Source organism: Rhinolophus sinicus, linkage group LG03 (genome assembly GCF_036562045.2).
Source record: "Rhinolophus sinicus isolate RSC01 linkage group LG03, ASM3656204v1, whole genome shotgun sequence".
In the NCBI taxonomy this organism is placed as follows: Eukaryota; Metazoa; Chordata; class Mammalia; order Chiroptera; family Rhinolophidae; genus Rhinolophus; species Rhinolophus sinicus.
Genome location: NC_133753.1, coordinates 60,993,915 through 61,014,886, shown reverse-complemented (window position 1 = coordinate 61,014,886; position 20,972 = coordinate 60,993,915). Strand labels below are relative to the sequence as shown.

Genomic DNA, 20,972 nt, shown 5'->3' with positions numbered 1-20,972 from the left:
TTACCTTCTATGTCAAAGGGAACTTTGCAGATGTGGTTAAATTAAGGACCTTGGGATGGGGAGATTATCCTGGGTTATGCAGGTGGCCTCAATATAATCACAAGGGTCCTACAAGAGGGAGGACAGAGGATCAGAGTAGGAGAGAAGGCAGTGCAGCAATGGTAGTTGAATGAGATGTGGGGGCATGAACTAAGTAATGTGGGCAGCCTCTAGAAACTGGCAAGGGCAAAGAAACGGATTTCCTCAGAGCCTCCAGAAGTTACCAGCCCTGCTGATACCTTGATTTTTAGCCCACTGAAACTGATTTTGGACTTCTGAACTCCCAAACTGTAAGATAATAAATTTATGTTGTTTTAAGCTACCAAGTTTGTGGTAATTTGTTATAGCAGCAATAGAAAACTAATATGACATTATTAACATCCTTTACAATCACTCTAGGTCTGTTCCACATAATTTAGCACTTTATTGTCATGTTCTCTAAGCCCACTGTGTATGAATGGTATAATATAAATTCCTGGTGGACAGGAATCAGAATTTTTATCTCATTTTTTACACCCTACAGTGCCTAGTCCAATCTTTAGGTACTCAGCTATTTGGAGTGGATTATAATAACTTTGGTGTGTAAAAGAGAATAGCTACCACCAGTGGGGAAATAAAGGGCAATTTGAAAGACATATAGGACTCAACGAACTGTGTTTAATTCCTTGGCATCAAATTCCAACCTTTTGTTTTTGAACTCTGTGTCACATAGTATTAGGTACACAGTACTTAATGGAGGCTGGAACATAGAGGGTCTTTAACAAGTATTTGATACATTGAGCTGAATTCTGTGGGGGAAAGAAGGAAAAGGACAAAGAGAAAAACAAGATAGATCTGGTAGAAAGTCCTCCTTATCTATTTACCTTATTCATTTTTTATTACATTCAGTTAAAATGCTAAAAAAGAACATTCATCAAACTTCCTAACACGAATTTTTCCTTAAAGCAAAATACAAAAGAATAAAAGATGATAAAAATAGGCAGGGTGTGACCGTTTAATTTCATCCATTAAATTCAAATAACCAGTATTTTAAAATCCAAGTAATATGCTTAATACTAAGCTAAGAGATAGAGGTTACAGACAACCCATTGGACATGGGTCTATTCTAAAAGGCCTTAGTGTCTAGTTGGGAAGTGATACTAACAATCAACTAAGGTTACCAGGCAGTATATCAAGTGCCATCTTGTGTGATTTGGACTTTGGAGATCATAGATATTTGGAATTTGGGGCTGGAGAATCAATATTTCATTCAGCAAATTTTTATTGAGAACCTATTATGGTTCTCTGCGAATAAGAGTTTGTTTGGAGCTTGCAATCTAATAGAGGAAGTCAAGGGAAATAGCTGACTAATATAAGAATGGATTAAGTGCTAAATAGCAGGAGGATGCTTTGTAATTGAGAAAAGGTTATTAACGGTAACTTTTGAAAGTTGAAAGGAGAGGTGGGATTGCAAATGGTTTTAAATTAAAGGTTTTAGGCCCAGCCTTGAAAGATAAGTAGGACTTTGAAAAGAATATCCCAGGCTGAAGCATGAGCAAGAACACTGCAGACATTCCACGCTTGGGTGGAACAAAGGATGCTTGAAGGGTAGTACATTACTTTGCTATTGTGGTAACCAATCACCACAAACTTAAAGCAATACAAATGTATTATCTTATAGTTCTGTAGGTCAGATGTCCAACACAGTTTTCACTGGGATAAAATTAAGATGTCAGCAGGGCTGAGTTCTATTCTAGGGGTGAATCCATTTTATTGTCTTTTCCAGCTTCTAGAGGTTACTACAATCCTGGCTGGTGGCCCCCTTCCTCTATTTTCTTTTCTTTCTTTTTTAAACTTTTATTTATTTGTGTTTTTCCAGGACCCATCAGATCCAAGTCAAGTAGTTGTTTCAATCTAGTTGTGGAGGGCGCAGGTCCCAGTGGCCCATGTGGGGATCCAACTGGCAACCTTTGTGTTAGTAGCACCTTGCTCTAAACAACTGAGCTAACCTGCCGCCCTTCTCTATTTTCAAAGCCAGCAATGTTGCAACTTTCTAATCATCCTTCATAGTCGTATCTCCCTTCTGACACTCTTCTAATTTTGAAGGCCCTTGTGATTACACTGGGCCCACTCAATAATCCAGGATAACCTATTTTATGATCAGGTGACAAGCAACCTTAATTACCCTTTTCTTCGGGGTGGAGGGCATTATTCTGCTTACCTCAGGTAGTAAGGAGAAGCTAATCTTAAGAGGAAGGGAGGCCAAAACAATGCACTGATAAGGGCGTTGGGGAGCAGGTGCACATTTCTGAGGCTGACATAAATTCTCAGTTTTTTGAAGACAGCTTTGGCTGCAGCACAGAAAATTATCTGGACAGGCAATTTTGGGGTGCAACATTAGGAGGCCACACTTACAGTCCAGGTGAGAGGGTCCAAGATAGGGAGGACATAGTTGATGGTTTTATTTGGTCTGAGGCTGCTGCTGCCTATTTCTAAGTGTTTTTCATTTCATCAAAATTCATGACATCCCACAGGATCTCAGCAAATGCAGTTTCTAGTACGTAATACAGAGGACTTTTTTCAGTAAACGCTGCAACCCAGGCCTGAAATCATTCACCTACAACCAACCAGGAGAGACAGGAATCTTGGCTAACTCCCCAGTCAGCAAGGCCGAAGCTAACAACTCAACACTTAATTTTTTAATGATCCAAATCCCAGAGAATTGTTTTCAAGGTGTTTCCTTAACACGAATACAAAATTGAAAAGCAGTACCGGGCCTCCGTGAACAAAGCCTGACTGCCCGCCCAGGTTCAGCAAAGCTCTTCCCGTCTTCACAAGCCAGCAGCCCCTTCGCGTCACCGCCCTCTTCTCCCCCCACCGCCCCAGAGTGGGTCGCTGGGATGTCAGCCCCGCACAGTTGGCACTACTAACACCAAGCCCTACAAACGACTCCGTCACCGGGGAGTCCCAGGAGTGTCGGGGCTGGGGGTGGTGGAGGCAGAAAGTGGGGGGGGCCCCGCTGGCGAGGACCCACGATCACGTGCCCCGAGCCCATGGCCTTCAGCTTCCGTCACTTCCGGGTGCGACCGCTGATTCTGTCCGACTTGGCGCTTGTAGCGTTTGGTCCCTCCTTCCTGCACCTGACCGTCTACACAAGTGCCCCTTCCTTGTTCCCAGCAGCAGGGACATGAGTGTCCCTGGGCCGCCGCCCCCGGATGGGGTCCTGGCAGGGCCACCCTTCGGCCGGGGGCCCGGGGAGCCGACGCAGGGTACGTGCTATGGGGCGGGGCCGGCAGCCAGGATCGAGTGGTGGGGCGTCCCGGCAGCCTCCGGGGAGTGGGTCGCTCTAGGCGGCGGCCCCGGGCTCGGACCCCAGCGCGGAAGTGGGGAATCCTGAGGTCCTCCTGCCAGTGAATGGGCGGGAAAGGAGAAGCGGTGTGTGGGTGCGGTTGGAGGCCTTCCATGGTGAAGTAACTGCGTGTACGTGACTCCAGCACATTGTTGTCTATTTGTTATGAGTTAGTGGCTGAGGATGAATCTGTCAGGATGATGGCTTTGTAATTCAGAGACTTCTTGTATCCAGTATTATTAATTGCTTACTCATGAAATGCTCTCTTGCTGGTTGCCTTTTTGGCACTCCTCTTCCTCCAGCAGTCTTTCTCTACCCGAGTTACAGGAGAAGATGTGAGCTCTAATGCCCTAAGGCATCCATTGAATGTAATGAGTTGACTTGCTATGCAGCCGAAATGTTACTATTTCTTTAAAAAAAAAAATGTAGTTTTTTCAATTACAATTGACATTCAGTATTATGTTATATTAATTTCAGGTGTACAGCATAGTGGTTAGACATTTATATAATTTATGCAGTGATCCCTCTGAATAGTCTAGTACCCACTTGGCACCACACATAGCTGTTGCAACATTATTGGCTATATTCTCTACGCTGTACTTTACATCCCCGTGACTATTTTGTAGCTACCAATCTGTATTTCTTAATCCCTTCAGCTTTTTCACCCTGCTCCCCAACCTTCCTCCCCTCTGGCAACCATCAGTTTGTTCTCTGTATCTGTGAGTCTGTTTCTGTTTTGTTCATTTATTTTGTTCTTTAGATTCCACATATAAGTGAGATCATATGGTATTTGTCTTTCTCAGTCTGACTTGTTTTACTTGGCATGATACCGTCTAGGTCCATGCATGTTGTCAGAAATGGTAAGATTTCATTCTTTTTTATGGCCGAGTAACATTCCATTGTGTATATATACCACATCTTTATCCAATTGTCTACTGCTGGGCACTTGGGTTGCTTCCATTATCTTGGCTATTGTAAATAGTACTGCAAAGAACATAGGGGTGCATATATCTTTTCAAATTGCTGTTTCAGATTTCTTCAGATAAATACCCGGAAGTGGAACTGCTGGGTCATAATTTTTTGAGGAAGCTTCAAGGCATTTTCCATAGTGGTTGCACCAGTTTGCAATCCCACCAATGATGGTTCCCTTTTTTCCCCCACATCCTCACCAGCACTTGTTGTTTGTTGATTTATTGATGATAGCCTTTCTGACAGGTGTGAGGTAATACCTGATTGTGGTTTCAATTTGCATTTCTCTGATGATTAGTGACATTGAGTATCTTTTCATGTCTGTTGGCCACAAGTATGTCTTCTTTGGAGAAGTGTCCCAGAATGGTACTATTTCTGTACCATCCTTGGGAGAATTGAGAAAATAGTCACTCAAAGCAATTTTATGTTCTGCAGTTCAGATGAGGAACCCTAAATAGGAAAGGTTACAGGGCTTTGGGTATGCCTTTCCTTTTACCTCCTGTTTCAGAAATAGAGGTGTTATTTCAAAATAGTGCTGTCAGCCCTTTCTTGGTCATGCTTTTCCTCCCTCTCTTTACACCATCATATAAATATAACTTCATTGTATGTATGTGCAGCTTGGGTCCTTCTCTACTTGCTCCTCCATCTGCTTGCTGGTTAATTTGACATGGTGATTTTGCACTAAGCTCACTTGCAGCATGTATGTAAATAAAAGTAGGTATCTGATCCCATGAATAATTCCAAGTCACCCTTACTTGAAACTTTGATACACTTGATTCTCAGCTGTCACTTGCCTCCTACCTCTATTTAGTCTAGGGGATTCTATACAATTTCCAACTCCTTTCTATTTTCACGCTTACAACAGTTGCAATGCTAGTGCACCTCCAGTCTCTTACTCTTCCATCTATCCCACTGCTGTCATATTAGTGCCCCAACATAAAGCTCCAATTATGTCATTTCCTTGCTTGGAAACTTCATGGCTCCTAATACTTACTAAACCAAGAGCCAAACCCATTAGCTTGGACTCCAGGGACCTCATAGGCTGGCCATATGGTTCTTAATTTATAGCTCTCTACTACATATGTCCCATGCTCTAGCTGCCTTCTCTGTCCAGAGAAATCCTATATTCCCACCTTTCCTATCCCTTCCACTCCTGTCTTAGAGTTCTTACCATTTGGAAATTGTAGCCCTCAGATTGTTGGTGTGTGTGTAAATTGGTGCCATCCCTTAGGAAGGCAGTTTTGCACTGTCTATTAAAAAAAATGCATTTAACACTTTGTCCCATTAGTCTACTTCTAACAATTTGTCTTACAAAAAAAAAAAAAAAATGACATGAGCATGCATACGCAAAGAAAAGCAAGAAAGCTATCCATGTGTGTTAGTCTACTTGGGCTGCTATAAGAAAGTACTCATAGGCTGGGTGTCTTAAACAACAGACATTTATTCCTCACAGTTCTGGAGGCTGCGAAGTCCAAGATCTAAGTGCTGGCAGATTAGATTCCTGGTAAGGACCCTCTTCTGATCTTGCAGACAACTGCATTATCAGTGTGTCTTCACATGGAGGGAGAGAATTCTGGTCTCTCTTCTTTTCTCTTAAGCACAATAATCTCTTCATGGGATGAGATTAAACCTAATTACTCCCCAAAGGCCTGACCTCTAAATACCGTTGCATTGGCGGTTAGGACTTCAACATGAATTTTGGTGGGGACACAACATTCAGTCCACAGCCACAGAGAACTGCTAAACAAAATATAGTGGAATTCTAGTCAGTGAAAAAAATGTAGTAGATTCATATATGTTAATTTGGAAAGATATATATGTAAGAGAAAAGTTGCAGAACAATACGAGTAATGTTTCGTATGTGATAAAAACAGGGTTTATGCATGGGTATGCAGACAATTTCTTGAAGGCTGTGTGAGAAACTTCAGAGTGACACTCTCAGGGCATGAAAAGAAATATTTGTGCTTTTCAGCTTTTATGCACCCCTCTTTTGTGTTTTAAGTTTTTACAAGAGCAACACTTTAAAAGAAGAAAAAGAAGTGAGAATTCCAAACATCCTTCAAGCTTCAGTGCAAATGCCCACAGCATACCCTCTTTAAGAGTTGTTCCCAGACTTCCCTGATGAAAGTGATAATACTTCTCTCCTCTGAATTACCGTAATAGTTTCTGTTTCTGTAATGACACTGTTGGTGTTATTCCCCTGTATTGAGCCCTTTCAGGGAAGGGAACTTGCCTAATTTATTGCTGTACTCAGAAACTAGTACATAATATAGACGTGCAGCCAATGTTTCTTGTATGAATAGGGTAAGGTCCTTTTTTTTTTTAATCTCCCATTGTAAAGTACCTTGAACTTAGTAACTAAATGCATGTAAAAACATGAGTAACACACCTCCAATAATCAGAAAATTAGGGCAGGGTAGGGTGGGGGTCTGTGAGTTAAAATGTATATATATTGTAAGGGAGGTGTATTAATTGTTATTCCTTATAGTTGAAATGTCCTTATTTGGGTGTTTTTGTTTATAATACTTATGATTTCTATATTTTCTTAAAGAGAGATGCTATTGTTTCCACTATATTTGTAATCAAGCCTTAAGCAGTGGCATTAATTCTCAGATATGCTTTATTGACTTCCCACCTGATGGTACAGCTGGCAGTATCTGTAAATGCTCTACTTTCCCCGTTATATTTTTATTTCACTTGTGGAATGCTTCAGTTTTTAGTTAGCTCTTACCTTTCTGAATATTGCTTTGCAATTTGAGAATTTCTAAGTTCATGTTTCTCAGGATCAGAATAAAACCCATACTATTATTTTATTTTGATCTCTAAAGGCATGTTTTGAATATGAAACTGTTGTTTTCCTTGATCTTGCCAACATTTTAATCTGTGGTAAAATTATACTTAGAAATGGGCTAAAAGCACTGTGTCATGATAAATGTATTCTATATAATGATCTAATTTGCTGTTACTCACTATTACCAGATTATGATTAAAGAGAGATGTTTCAGAGTTTAATGTTAGTTTAAAAATGCTTTTAGAGTACAATTTTGGTAATGTGACCATCTCAGTTTTTTTCTCAATCAGTGATTCTAAAATCTTACAAACCAATCATTGAACCCTATTCAGAAGTTGTTTTGTACTTTTATTGGTAGTAGTAGTCATTGATGGGTATTCATTCTAGGCATTTTTGAATGCCTGGCACAATGCTTACACTGCTCTTATTCAAAGGAAAAGTATGAGGCATAGTTCCTGGCATCACATCTAGATTTACAAACAAGACAATTACTATGCATTATTTTCTGTGGTAAATTTAGGTGCTGACCTCAAGGAAGGAGAAATTCTTAGAAAATCTCTCCTAGCAAATGACAAAACAGCCCCACTTTTACATATCAATAATATATCAAGCTATGTGCAAAATAAATATTGACCTTTATTTTTACTTCCATAGAAATGAAAAAAAATATTTTTAGGCATTGCATTTTTAAAAATATGTATAATTTCTGTGTGCTTTTGAAAAGAAGACTTTCTTGTTTTCCTTCAGTAATTATTTCCCACTTTTAGGCCTCAGAGTCCTTTAATAATCCATTGAAAACTGTTCCTTTAATAATCCATTGAAAACTGTTAAGTCCTGTTCCATGAAAAATACATAAACACACAGCATTTTATATAACATTCTTTTAATCTAGATTGTACCTTATACTGGTAGCTTTAAAACACATTTTGAGTGCTCATAATCTGTTTTTTAGAGGATGCTCAGAAGGTAAAAGTTAAAGGGTACCTGTGCCACCCTCCGTGTATGTGCTGAGCCCCACTGCTAGCCTCCTTCCCTGCCTCCCTACTACTGTCATATCCCTGTGGCAATTTAAAAGCTTCTTAAATTTCACTTTTGCTTGGGGACAGGTTTAAGTGACACCTCTCCAGATGAAGGCTTACTAGAGGACTTGACGGTAGAAGACAAAGCTGTGGAGCAACTGGCAGAAGGATTACTTTCTCACTACCTGCCGGATCTGCAGAGATCAAAACAAGCCCTCCAGGAACTCACGTGAGCTAACACAAACTGTAGAGGCACTCGTTTCCACTCTGGCATAGTCACCATTTACTGTATAAATACATACTGTATCAAAGTATAATATTTTGTAACACTTCATACAATTGAGTTTTTATTTTCATGGATAGCAAACGGGAGTGGGGGAGTTCATAGTAATCTAAATGTAAAAAATGAAATGAATACTTGTAGAGTGTTTGGCTTCTAAGAAGTACCCCTAATCTTACCTAGACTCTGATTAGTTTTGCTGTTTCACCATATTTTATGAAAGCCTTGCCTATTGGGAATGTGGCACAATGAATATACATCTGTTTCTGAGTAGAGCTGCAAAATTGCCTCCGTAGGAGTCCCGTTTGCATTCAATCACTGGTTCACATGAGTTGCCAGAAATCCTTAAGTATATTTTTTTGAGATGGCCCATTTCACTCCTAGTAGATAATTCTACTAAAGGATTGGCAGAAACGTTAAGAGAGGAACAGGATCAGGAAGAATGGAACTCAGAGAGTGGGGTCAGTATGCAAAGATACGCTTAACTTTATCAGTTTCCACCCAGAATCAGCAGACTGAGTTTCTGCTTCTTCTTGGGTCCAGACCCCTCTGGATTGCCCAGGCTGGCATATCGTTTCTTTTTGTGATGCTCAGCTTTAAACTGGCTATGTACTGCTGCTGCTCTAAGACCCGATCCTTTGAACACTTATCTCAAAAGACTTTATTAGGGCAAAAGGAGAGGAATAATCAACAACTATACCCATTTATAAATATTAGTAAGTAATGTTATGATTCTTGGATTTGAAGGTGATAAACGAGTATTAAAGTGGTATTGTCTTCTACTACATGTGGGATAGTGCTGTAGTTAGGGAGTTGGCAACAATCTTGGTTTTCTGCTGGTTTTTTTTTTTTTATCCCTAGTATTTGGTGTGTCTTGTATTTTAACCCCAGTCAATTCTTGTGGTATAAAAGTCCTAAAGATTTTGTGGGGGAGTTTGGATGAAATATGATAGACTGAAGGAAGGTTAAGAAATTCTGTAAGCAAAACATCTGGGTAGTACCTTACAGGAAGCTGGAGTCAAGGTTTAATTGTAGAGTTTAATTGATGAGGACATTGGCTAAAATTTAGTATTTTAAATATCTCCACTTACCTTCCTCGGCACCCATACAATGATGACAATGAGGATGGTAAAATCAGCTACTGTTTATTACTGTATGTACTATATGCCTGACACTTTATGTACCATATTTCAATTAATCCTGACGCCTATTTTATGAAGTATCTAATATTATCCCTGTTTACAGTTGAGGAAACCGAGGTTCAGAGAGATAAGTGGCTTGAAAAGGATTACACAGGTAGTGGTGGAATTAACAATTGAATATGATGAATAAGCAGTTATTATACATCTTGAGTGTTAAGGAAAGATGAACAAATTTCAGAGAAAGGAAAAAGAGAAGTTTCCTAGTAGCTGCCTATTTCATCCATCTTCCCTTTCATCCATCTCCCCTCAAATTTCACTATTAATAAAGATGCAGGGGAAAGAGTACTGGGCTGAGAGGCACCTGGGTCCTAGTCCTGGCTCTGTCATCAAACTGTTTAATCTTCATGAATCCGCTTTACCGTTATAGAAATAGGCCTACAGAGGTGAAGGAGATGATAGTGGTAGACAGAAATTAAGTCTACTTTGTAGCTAACGATGGGTAAGGAAGACCAAGAACAAAATTTAGGTTTATGCAGAGGGAGCCAAAAAAATATATACACATTTTAAGAAAGGAAAAAACTATTAATTTACCGTGTTTCCCTGAAAATAAGACCTTGCTGGACAATCATCTCTAATGCGTCTTTTGGAGCAAAAATTAATATAAGACCTAGTATTATGTTATGTTATGTTATACTATACTGTACTGTACTGTACTATACTATAATATATTATTTATAGACCTGGTCTTATATTATAGTAAAATAAGACCAGGTCTTATATTAATTTTTGCTCCAAAAGACGCATTATTGCTGATTGTACGGCTAGGTCTTACTTTCGGGGAAACATGGTATACCAATAACAAAAGATGAATATAAGTCACTTTTGACTTCTGCAATTACACGAGGTGCTCAAAGTGGTTACCATCAGCGTCCAGATACTTCTGATTACAGCGAACTACTGCTTGGGCAACATTGACCAAAGTAGATAACATCTCTTAAAATGTATATACGTTTTTTTGGCCCCCTCGGTATATATGAAAGGTTATTAATATTCCTTTATGTGTATTTGTCATTTTAAGAGCATTAGAAAGAAAGAAAAAAGAGGTTCTGGGATCCAGATCCGTAAGAGTAGCCAGAGCGGTGCAATTGTTAGTAGCCTCACTGGAGCTCCCTTTGAGATAATACCGCATAGACCTTCCATGGAAATAGCATTTTTCTCAGAGGATCTTTGCTTAGATCCTGTATCAGGGCTTCACAGTTCCTCCCAGCATATTTGCCACAGATTATACAAAACTTCAAGGGAAAGGAAGTTCAATCATTTCTGCCCCCACTATACTGTAGCTAAATGTTCTCTGGAACCTTCTTCCAGAGTGTCTAGACTTATGGATCATGAAAGTACTATACTTATAATTACAGTTTTATTATAAAGGATACAGATCAGGACCAGCCAAGTGAAGAGACACATGGGGTAAGTTTTGAGAGCATCCCAAACACAGAGCTTTTGTGCCCTTTCCTAGTGAAATTAGGGTGCATCACTCACTCTCCCTGTACATGTGTTCACCAAGCAGGAAGCTCTATTGAGTTTTGGTGTTCAGAGTTTTTATTGGGGTTTCATTATGTAGGCATAATTGATGGATCACTGGCCACATAATTGAACTCAGTCTCCAGACCTCCCTCTTCCCGGGAGATTGGGCTGATGTCACTTGACTCAAAGCCCCAACCCTCAGACCACATGATTGATCTTCCTGGCATGACCAGCCCCCATCCTGAAGTTCTAGGGGCCTACCACAGGTCACCTCATTAGCATAAAGTCAGGTGTGATCCAAGGGGCTCATGAATAACAAAGATACCCCTATCCTTTGAGAAATTCCAGGGGTTTTAGAATCCATATGCCAGGAACCTGAAACAAAGGTCAGACAAATTCATGATTATACAACAGATGTCTATTTAGCTATTTTGCCAATTTTCTAAATTAGGCTGTTTATTTCCTTGTTGTGTTTTAAGACTACTTTGTATACTTTTGATATAAGTCTTTATGTGTTTTGCAAGTATTTTCTCCAAGTGCATGGCTTATCTTTTCATTATCTTAACAGTGACTTATGTAGAGCAGAAGTGTTTAATTTTAAAAGTCTAGGTTATCAATTTATTCTTTAATGGGTCATGCTTTTGGTATTGCATGTAAAAATTCATCACCATAGATGTTCTCTTACGTTTTCTTTTAGAAGTTTTTAGAGTTTTACATTTAGATATATGATCAATTTTGACGTAATTCTTGTGAAAGGTATAAGGTCTATGTCTAGGTTAATTACTTTGCACATAAACGTCTAATTGTTCCTTCACCATTTGTTGAAAAGACCATCCTTTCTTCACTGCATTGCCTTAGTTCTTTTGTCAAAAAGCAGTTGATTATATTTGTGTGTATCTATTTAAGAGCTTCCTGTACTGTTCCGTTGATCAGTGTGTTCTTTAGGACACCACTCCCATGCTGTCCAGATTTCCATAGTTTTATAGTAAGTCTTGAAATTGAGTAGTGTTAAGTCTTCCACTTCAGTATGTGTTGGGCTAGTCTAGGTCTTTGTCTTTCCATGTAAATTTTAGAATGTTGTGTCTATAAGACAGTTTGCTGGGAATTAAATTGGGATTGTCTTGAATCTTAGATCAAGTTGGGAAGACCTGGTATCTTAACAATACTGAGTTTTTTATTCCATGTCCTTGGAATATCTCTCCATTATTTATCTTTTTTGAGGGTTTTACAGTTTTACATATAGATCCTGTACATATTTTGTTAGATTTATAGCAAAGTATTTCATCTGAGGGGACTTATTGTGTACTGCTGGTATATATAGGAAAACAACTGACTTTTGTTTATTGACCTTGTATTCTGAAACCCTGCTACACTGACATATTAGTTCCAGGAGGGTTTTTTTAATTTTTTTATTGATTCTTTGGGACTTTCCACAGAGGCATTCATGTCATCTGTGAATAAAGACAGTTTTCTTTCTTTCTTTCCAGTCTGTATTCCTTTTATTGTCTTTGCTTTAGCTAGGACTTCTAGTATGATGTTGAATAGGAGTAGTGACAGCAGACATCCTTTCCTTGCTCCTGATCTTTGGGTTAAACATCTAGTTTCTCACAAGTGTGATGCTATAGGTTTTTACAGACGTTCTTTATCAAGTTGAGGAAGTTTCTCTCCCTTCCTAGTTTGTTGAGAGTATTTTTAATCATGAATGGGTGTTGGACTTTGTCAAATGCTTGTTCTGCATCAACTAATAGGATCATATGATTTTTCTACTTTACCCAGTTGATGTGATGGATTACATTGATTGATTTTCAAATTTTGAACCAGCTTTGCATACTTGGAATAAATTCCACTTGGTTGTGGTACATAATTCTTTTTATACATTGTTGGATTTGATTTGCTAATACCTTGTTGAGGATTTTTTCCATCTATGTTAATGAAAGATATTGGTCTATAGATTTCCTTTTTTGTAATATTTTTATCTGGTTTTGGTTTTAGGGTAATGCTGGCCTCATAGGAAGTGCTCCCTCTATTTCTGTTTTCTGGAAGAGATTGTAGAGAATTGGTATAATTTCTTCCTTAAATGCTTGGTAGAAGTCAGCAGTGAAAATGTCAGGTCCTGGTACTTTGATTTCTGGAAGGTTATTACTTATTGAATGAATTGCTCTATTAAATATAGGCCTACTTAGATAATCTGTTTCTCCTTGTATGAGTTTTGGTAGTGTTTGTGTCTATCAAGGAATTAGTCATTTCCATTTAAGTTATCAAATTTGTAGATACAGAGTTGTTGAAAGTGTTCCTTCATTATCCTTTTAATGTCCAGGGGATCAGTAGTGATGACCCCTTTTCCATGACTTACGTCAGTAGTTTGTGTCTTCTCTCATTTTTTAATTTGGTAGTTTGACTAAAGGTTTATCAATTTTATTGGTCTTCTGTAGAACCAACTTTTGGTTTTGTTGATTTTTCTGTATTATTTTCCAGTTGTAACAGCCTGTTTTTGCTTTTCTGTTTATTTCGGATCATTGACTTGTTGGTTTTTCCTCTTATCCATTCTGTATTTCACCTTTTGTGGTCTCTAGTCAGAGCTGAAGGGATAAACCATGACCTGTGGGGTATGCCAAACTCAGTGCTTGGATGGTGGAGATATTGTAACTGCCCTTCTGTCTCTTCATTGCTATTTCTTTTTTCATCATTGTTCTCTGTTTAGCATAGTTTTGCAAGCAAATCATGTCATATTTTTCTTTGACTATGATATTCTTTAAAATATTTAATTAGGTGACCCTTCGGTGTCACTTATTCCTATGATGCTAGCATTGATTGATCTGGAGAGGTATGTGAGGGAAGTTGGCTTCTCTTAATAGAAGGTTTTGAATCAGAATTTTTGTGAGGAACCTTAGAAATTACCTGGTCTGACCTTCTCACTTTATAAATGAAGAAACTTAGGCCCAGAGACATAAACTAAATTTTTAAGATCACACAACTGATTATTGGTAGGAAAATCTTGTGATTTCTAGTTTTATTTTTCATCTTACTTCCTATTTATCCCTTTAGACTTATTGCTTGTTACTAAATTTTCCCCAATTCTAATCTGAAAAATCACTGCTCCTGATTTCCTTTATGATACATTGCAATTTTAATGTATACAAAAACATCAAGTTTCTTGGATAAGATAGTATAAAAATTTTGGGGGGATAGTACAGACAGTTGCTAGAAATAACAAGTAATAAAATAATTTAAAATTATTTGGTGATTTTAGTAATTAGAATCTGAAATTGAAGCTAGAATAAAAGACACATTCAGTTATTAGAATGTGGCTTTGGAATATTATTTTGAAAAAGATTAATGCTAAACCAAATAAGCCTTGGAGAGTCACTAGATTTCCAACTTAATTTCTACCTTTAACATTAACCAACATGAATGTGATTCCTTTTAATGTACATTACAGTATGTAATGTTTATTTTGGCTGTGTGCTTTTGTTTCAGACAGAACCAGGTTGTATTATTAGACACACTGGAACAAGAGATTTCAAAATTTAAAGAATGTCATTCTATGTTGGATATTAATGCTTTGGTAAGTATGATTTAGTTGACGTAGCTTAATGATACCTTCTTTTGGAAATAGGTAGGTTTATCATCCCAACTTTGTACTTAATGTACATTTGGGATCTTTTCCTTTAATTTTCAAAGCTTAGAATTTGTCTTTTAACAGGAAACCTTGCTTTACTTTACTAGAATTTCCATTGTCTGTGATAAAAAGTGAACTGGCACGTTAAGATGACTAACCATAGGACTGGGAGGTGTATGGGTGGAGCTGGGCTCCCTGTTACTCTCTGTCCTGACTGTCTGTTAAAACTTATGGTTCTAACTTCCGGGAGAGGGATTTATTTATGTAGGGGGCCATCTTGGGGAGAGGATGCTTTTTGCATGCGGGCGGCCGGCCGGAGGTGTACAGCCGGAGTTATGCATCCTCACTCTGCTGTGGTGGTTTTTTTTTTTTTTCCCCCAAGTCAAGTTGTTGTCCTTTCAGTCTTAGTTGTGGAGGGCGCAGCTCAGCTCCAGGTCCAGTTGCCTTTACTAGTTGCAGGGGGCGCTGCCCACCATCCCTTGCGGGACTCAAGGAATTGAACTGGCAACCTTGTGGTTGAGAGCCCACTGGCCCATGTGGGAATCGAACTGGCAGCCTTCGGAGTTAGGAGCATGGAGCTCTAACCGCCTGAGCCACTGGGCCAGCCCCCTGCTGTGGTGGTTTTTGTTTCTTTTTCTTTTCCTGAATAAACCCTTTTTTGGTGGACTGCCTGGAGAATTATTTTGTCTAGTTGACATCTGGAATCGTTATCTTTCAAATGTTGAACTCATGATAGGAAATAGAACTTATTTATGAAAGTCTAGAATAGATCTCATAATTAACAACTTTTTATAAAAGAGAACTGAAAGTAAGGAACTTTGGGGGTATTATTTTTCCCTTTAAGGAAAGTGCATCTCTTTTTATTAATTACATGTTTTTATTTTTAATTTAATATTATAATGTAATATTTTTTGAAATTACATCTCCCAAAGTCAAAGAAGTTCTGCTCCTGATAATTTTCTTTCAGGTTTTTTTTTTTTTAGATTAGTTTCAGGTGTACAAAGCAATGTACTAGTTAGACATTTACATACCTCACAGAATTATACACCCCCCCCCCCAATCTACTAGCCCTCTGACATCGTATACAGCTGTTACAATACCATTGACTATATTCCCTATGCTGTACTCCACATCCCATGGCCATATATACCAGGGGTGCCAAAAAAAATGTATACACATTTTAAGAGATGTTATCTATGCTCAAGCAGTAGTTCCCCATAATCAGAAGTGTCTGGATGCTGATGGTAACCACTTTGAGTACCTCTTGTAATTGCAGAAGTCAAACGTGACTTGTATTCATCTTTTGTTATCGGTATATATTGAGTATTACATTTAATACAGCTTTTTCCTTTCTTAAAATTTGTATACATTTTTTTTGGCACCCTCTGTGTGTGTGTGTGTGTGTGTGTGTGTGTGTGTGTGTAAAATTATAGTTGACATTCAATATTATTTTACTTCACCTTCAGGTGTATAGCTCATTGGTCAGGCATCTACACAATCTATGACGTGATCTCCCTGACAAGCCCAGTACCCATCTGGCACCCTACATAAACTTTACAACATTATTGATTATATTCCCCATACTGTATTTCACATCCCTGTGACTATATTGTGAATTACATGTTTTTTTAAATTTGCGTTTTATTTAATTGTGTGGCATTTTCATAATGCTGTAACAAGTTAACGCTGAAACGGACCTGTTATATCTTTCAATATAAATGACAATAGCTGAATTTCATCAGAAGTTCTTTGACTTTTTGATGAGAGGAACCGATACTCTAAGTAATAGCAGGTAACAAAAAAAGGGAACTTTGGGTTACCTTTTTCTTCACCTTCAACATTACAAATAGCATGATTTGCATGGTTTTGTGGCCTTTGACACATACCTCAATAAATGGAGTTTTCATTGGACAAATGTGGCTTATTCTAATGTTTTCCTTTTATAACAATCAAAAATAAGATCCATCTCCTCTAGCATTAGGCGGAGGCCTGTGGTAATAAACACAAAGTCTTTTACTCAAATACAAAGTTCCTGACTTTTTGTGAAGGAGGTGGACAAAGCTACATTGACATGCTTTTGTCTTTCCCGCTGAGTTCATGTTGCAGCACAAAGAATATTTGATGAATGAGTGAATGATAAATGGATGAACCAAGCAGATATAAGATAGTTGTTTTAGTCTGAAGGGGCAGAAACTAAGTCTTCCTCTTTTTTCTTCTCTCAGCCCAAGAGTGGTTTTGATTATCATTTATGAACTGAAAACCGGAAGGTCTAGAGAGAGAGAAAGAGGGTCTGTAAACTCTAGAACTCATCAGACTATGACTTTACTTAGCGTGAAGATTGCTAATCCCTCTACTGACACGTCTCTCATTTCTGTTAGCTTGCCTGAGAATGAGGTGCTTTTTCCCTTCTCTGCCATGTCTGGGATGGAAAGTCTATACTTATCACTCCTTGGGAAGAAAAGTGTCCTTACAGAGGTTCTGCATGGTCTGAGCCTCTCAGGGCTCTGGACACAGCTTGACCTTTTCCTGATGGGAAACTGTTCTATGTATGCTGGCTTGTTCTCTCCCTTGCAAAGGCAGTAGGGAGTGCTTTGATAGCATTGTTGGATAGTCTTACTGGAATTTTAGGATTATATTGCATGTTTTTAAAGCAGAATGTTATCTGTACACAATATAAATGTCTATTTTATGTTTAGTAACTTTTTATCGATCTGAACGGAAATGTTTTCAAAATCCTACTAATAGTTTAAATGACATTTAAATTTTGGAATTAAAATTCGGAGATAATTAAGGCTTTAAAAATGTAATCCATTTAGGAAGAATGAACTGTAATTTGGGCATTTATTTATTTATCCATTTGATATTTTAGCGTATTTTAACTTGACTTTTCATTACTTTTTCATGTTAAGTTCACTGAAGCCAAACACTATCATGCCAAGTTGGTGAATATAAGAAAAGAGATGCTGATGCTTCATGAAAAGACGTCAAAGTTAAAAGTAAGTTGAAAATTCTTTCACACTCTTTGTAAAAGTGAAAGTTTGTCTATTTTTCTTCAGTGTTCATTTTCTGACTCCTTATACCTATACAATAAGTAGTTCATGGTACATTGTTTTCTTTTAAAATGTATTCTTTTCAGCCCCACTCTGAGCTTTTCTACTAACTGTTGGGCTAGTTGGCTCAGATTCTCTGAATATGTAGCTGCAATTCTCATTTAATAAGAGTGTGGAGTAACAAATATTTTTTGTATCGGGGGGGCCTTAAATTACCCAGAATGAATTTAAGAATTACATACGCAATGTATTAATAAGTATTGATTACCTCAAATCAAAGCACTTATTGCTTTTAAATTAGGCCATAACCCATTAGCCTTGATTTTTCTCTTGTTTTTTGAATTTTTTGACTTAGAAAAGAGCACTTAAACTGCAGCAGAAGAGGCAGAAAGAAGAGCTGGAAAGGGAGCAGCAACGGGAGAAGGAATTTGAAAGAGAAAAGCAGTTAACAGCCAAACCAGCCAAAAGGACATGAAAAGTTGAATGTGTTTGTGTGTTCTTCCTTCCCCTGTCCCATATTCTTGGATTTAAAATGACCTAAGTGTAGTGCCTTACACCACTGTGTTCTGTTTGAAATCGTTTCCCCAGGAATGCTGTCTCTGTCTTCATTTTAGCCATTCCAGAAGCTTTGATTTTTCTGAGTAAAAGACTTAATGTCACTGGGTTTTGATATTTGTATGTAATTTTTCAACTTGTGTTTTGCTTCATTTTAAAATTCATTATTTTCGCCTTGAATCATTTATAAACTGGTAAATGGTCTGATTGTTTTAACAGTCTAGACTAAGCGCTTAAAAATTAGTATGAATTTTTTAGATTCTTAAGTGTGGATTTAAAAGTTTCGGTTTCTTATTTTATGAAATGACTTGCCTTTCTGGCAATACAATTCTGGTTTCTGGCAGTTGCTTTTTCATTGCTTGGTTAAGAAGAAATGCCAACTGTTTAATCACATATGCCACTGGAAAAGAGGTGGTATATAAGCCTTTGTGAAGAACATGATAGAAGAATGTGTTACCAGGAAATAAAAGCATCTAACATTGGATAGGGTGAGGGAGATGCCAGGTAGATTTCACTAACTGTACACTTTGTCTTCTTCCTAGCATTGTCATTGCCATTTAGCTCCTGTGTAGCTTCTGGGTTCAAAGGAGATTATATCTGTTCCTAAACTTTGGCAGAGGTGGAGATAGGGCTTCCACATACTGTAATATATTTAAATATTTATAATACTTAGTAAGGTTCATCACACACTGAGATATAGTTGTTGAGTTGATAAGACAGTGAGCCCACCTTTCCAGATGGAAGATCTAACCACTAGTTCTATCTATCCTCTGATTTGCTGCGTGGCCTTACATGTGGTTACTTTAAAAAAAGTCTTAAAGTAGAATGACATATACCAACTATCCATTTTATAGATATTGACAAGAATTGTGGAAAATTAGTAAATAGTTTCTTCACGAAAGAAGCAGCATGATACCTTTAGTGTTTACTAGACCCTCCCCCCCTTCCCCGATATCATAAGTAGAAACTTATGTGAGGGAAATATTATGAAATTTCATTGTTTAAGATTGAGAGTATATTATTCACTGTTTTAGTATTATTTAATATCCAACTAGTCTCCAATCTCTATTACATAGAGACTATAGAACCTGTAAAAGTGTTGATTAGAATGTGATCTTTTATAATCTACATTACATTTTAGGTAAGCTGGAATCACTACCTCTGATCACATATCACGTTAATTAATGATGGAGAAGGCTTTAGATTTGAGTGCTAAGAACTAGTCTGTTGAAAGCCTTTCCCTTCTTTAGAATGAATGAATTATGATCTCTCAATTCCCTTGACTTTGACCTTATATTTAAGAATATATTTTATTTTAAAAGGCTACACGTTGCCTGCAATTATCAGCTAAAACTGTCTATGGCAGGATTCATTAGTGCTTGCAGGACAATGTCACCTGAATTGCTGAATGGACTCATTTATAACCTGAAAAAGGCAGTGCATTGTTTCTTAGAGTGGTTTGTGGACCAACTGCAATGAGTATTTAAAAGCTGGTTCTTGGATACCACTCGCCATCTGCTGAAGCAAGTCTGTGTTTTTGTTTTTGTTTTTTTTACAGTTTCCCCAAGTAATTCTGATGCACCTTAAAAGTTGAGAACCACTGGTCTAGTGGTCTAAGTCAGAGGTTCCTACACTAGGCTGATATCATTATCACGTGGGATCTTAAAAAACAACAACCAGACATTCAGGAAGATTCTAACTCATTAGTTCTGAGGTGGAGCCCATGCAGAACTTAAAGAGCTCCCCAGATAATTCTGATGCAAGGAACTACTACTAGTGGTCTAGATTACCTAGTGATTTGAATTTGTCAGAAGTGAAATAGTTTAAAAGCCGCCCAGTAACTCTTGGGATTAATTTTATGAAATATGTTTTGAACTACTGTTTTGATATAAAGTCAGATTTAAGATTGAAATAGGTGGCAGGCAGGAAAGATACAAATAATTCTAGTTAATTAATTCAACTTCTATGACCTATCTTAAAATAAATCACATTTACTGAATGAATGGCAAGGAACATATACTTTTGAATTGTATTATTTAAATTTTGAAGATTTTTAAAATGTCAAGAATATATATTAGCACTCACTGTTTTTAGGTAAACTGTAAATCAGAAGTAGGTACTTTGGTAATTAAAATCTAAAACTTTAGCTATATTTTAGTAGCATAGAAACATATCTTACTGAATAAACCTGAACAGAACCCTTACAATTAATTTTACTGTATTTTTTGCACAAAAGAATGAATTGGTACTAAGGTTGAAAACTGTTGCTTTTGTTTTTTTGTTTGAAAAAAATTGCCTTTATTTTGAAACTATATCACATATGTATTGAACTGAGTTTTGTATTTACTTGGTAGGAGGTATCATGTAGATATGCAGATATGGAATGTAACATGGATTGTGTCCTCAGTGAGTTATTGGGTAGGTACAGGTTATAAATGTACCAGTTATTCACCCTCTTACATTTCTCTGATTTTGAGCTTGTAAAACGAGGACTACTTTTTACACATGTAATTAAAAGCCTCTGAATTATCCAAAGTTGTGGATCAAGCACTATTGTGTATATTTTCCTTTATGGACATTATTTCAAACACTCGACTCCTTTGTTTTCCTCTCCTACCACCTTCCTCTTAATGTTCTCTGTAGATTGTGTCACAAA

The 20,972-nt window shown here is 37.6% G+C and overlaps 1 protein-coding gene across 2 annotated transcripts; it reads left to right on the top strand.

The window, feature by feature from the left end:
- Nucleotides 1-3,102: 3,102 nt before the first annotated feature.
- BLOC1S6 (biogenesis of lysosomal organelles complex 1 subunit 6) lies at nt 3,103-20,851 on the top strand. 2 transcript variants are annotated; one of them, XM_019756661.2, is made up of 6 exons: nt 3,103-3,287; nt 8,234-8,375; nt 10,647-10,715; nt 14,570-14,657; nt 17,621-17,707; nt 18,117-20,851. In XM_019756661.2, exons 1-6 carry the CDS (start codon nt 3,206-3,208, stop codon nt 18,234-18,236), a joined length of 588 nt encoding a protein of 195 aa, XP_019612220.2. In that variant the 5' UTR covers nt 3,103-3,205; the 3' UTR covers nt 18,237-20,851. The 2 variants fall into 2 exon arrangements, with proteins under 2 accessions (XP_019612220.2, XP_019612221.2); XM_019756662.2 differs by lacking the exon at nt 10,647-10,715 and having other exon boundaries at nt 3,106-3,287.
- Nucleotides 20,852-20,972: the final 121 nt, after the last annotated feature.

What these genes read in the sequence shown, in the direction of transcription:
- BLOC1S6 (XM_019756661.2), top strand. Translation starts at nt 3,206, where the DNA reads ATGAGTGTCCCTGGGCCGCCGCCCCCGGATGGGGTCCTGGCAGGGCCA. An exon ending in GCCCGGGGAGCCGACGCAGG is followed by an intron (nt 3,288 to 8,233) that starts GTACGTGCTATG and finishes GCTTGGGGACAG; the next exon opens with GTTTAAGTGACACCTCTCCA. An exon ending in AAAAGACGTCAAAGTTAAAA is followed by an intron (nt 17,708 to 18,116) that starts GTAAGTTGAAAA and finishes TTTTTGACTTAG; the next exon opens with AAAAGAGCACTTAAACTGCA.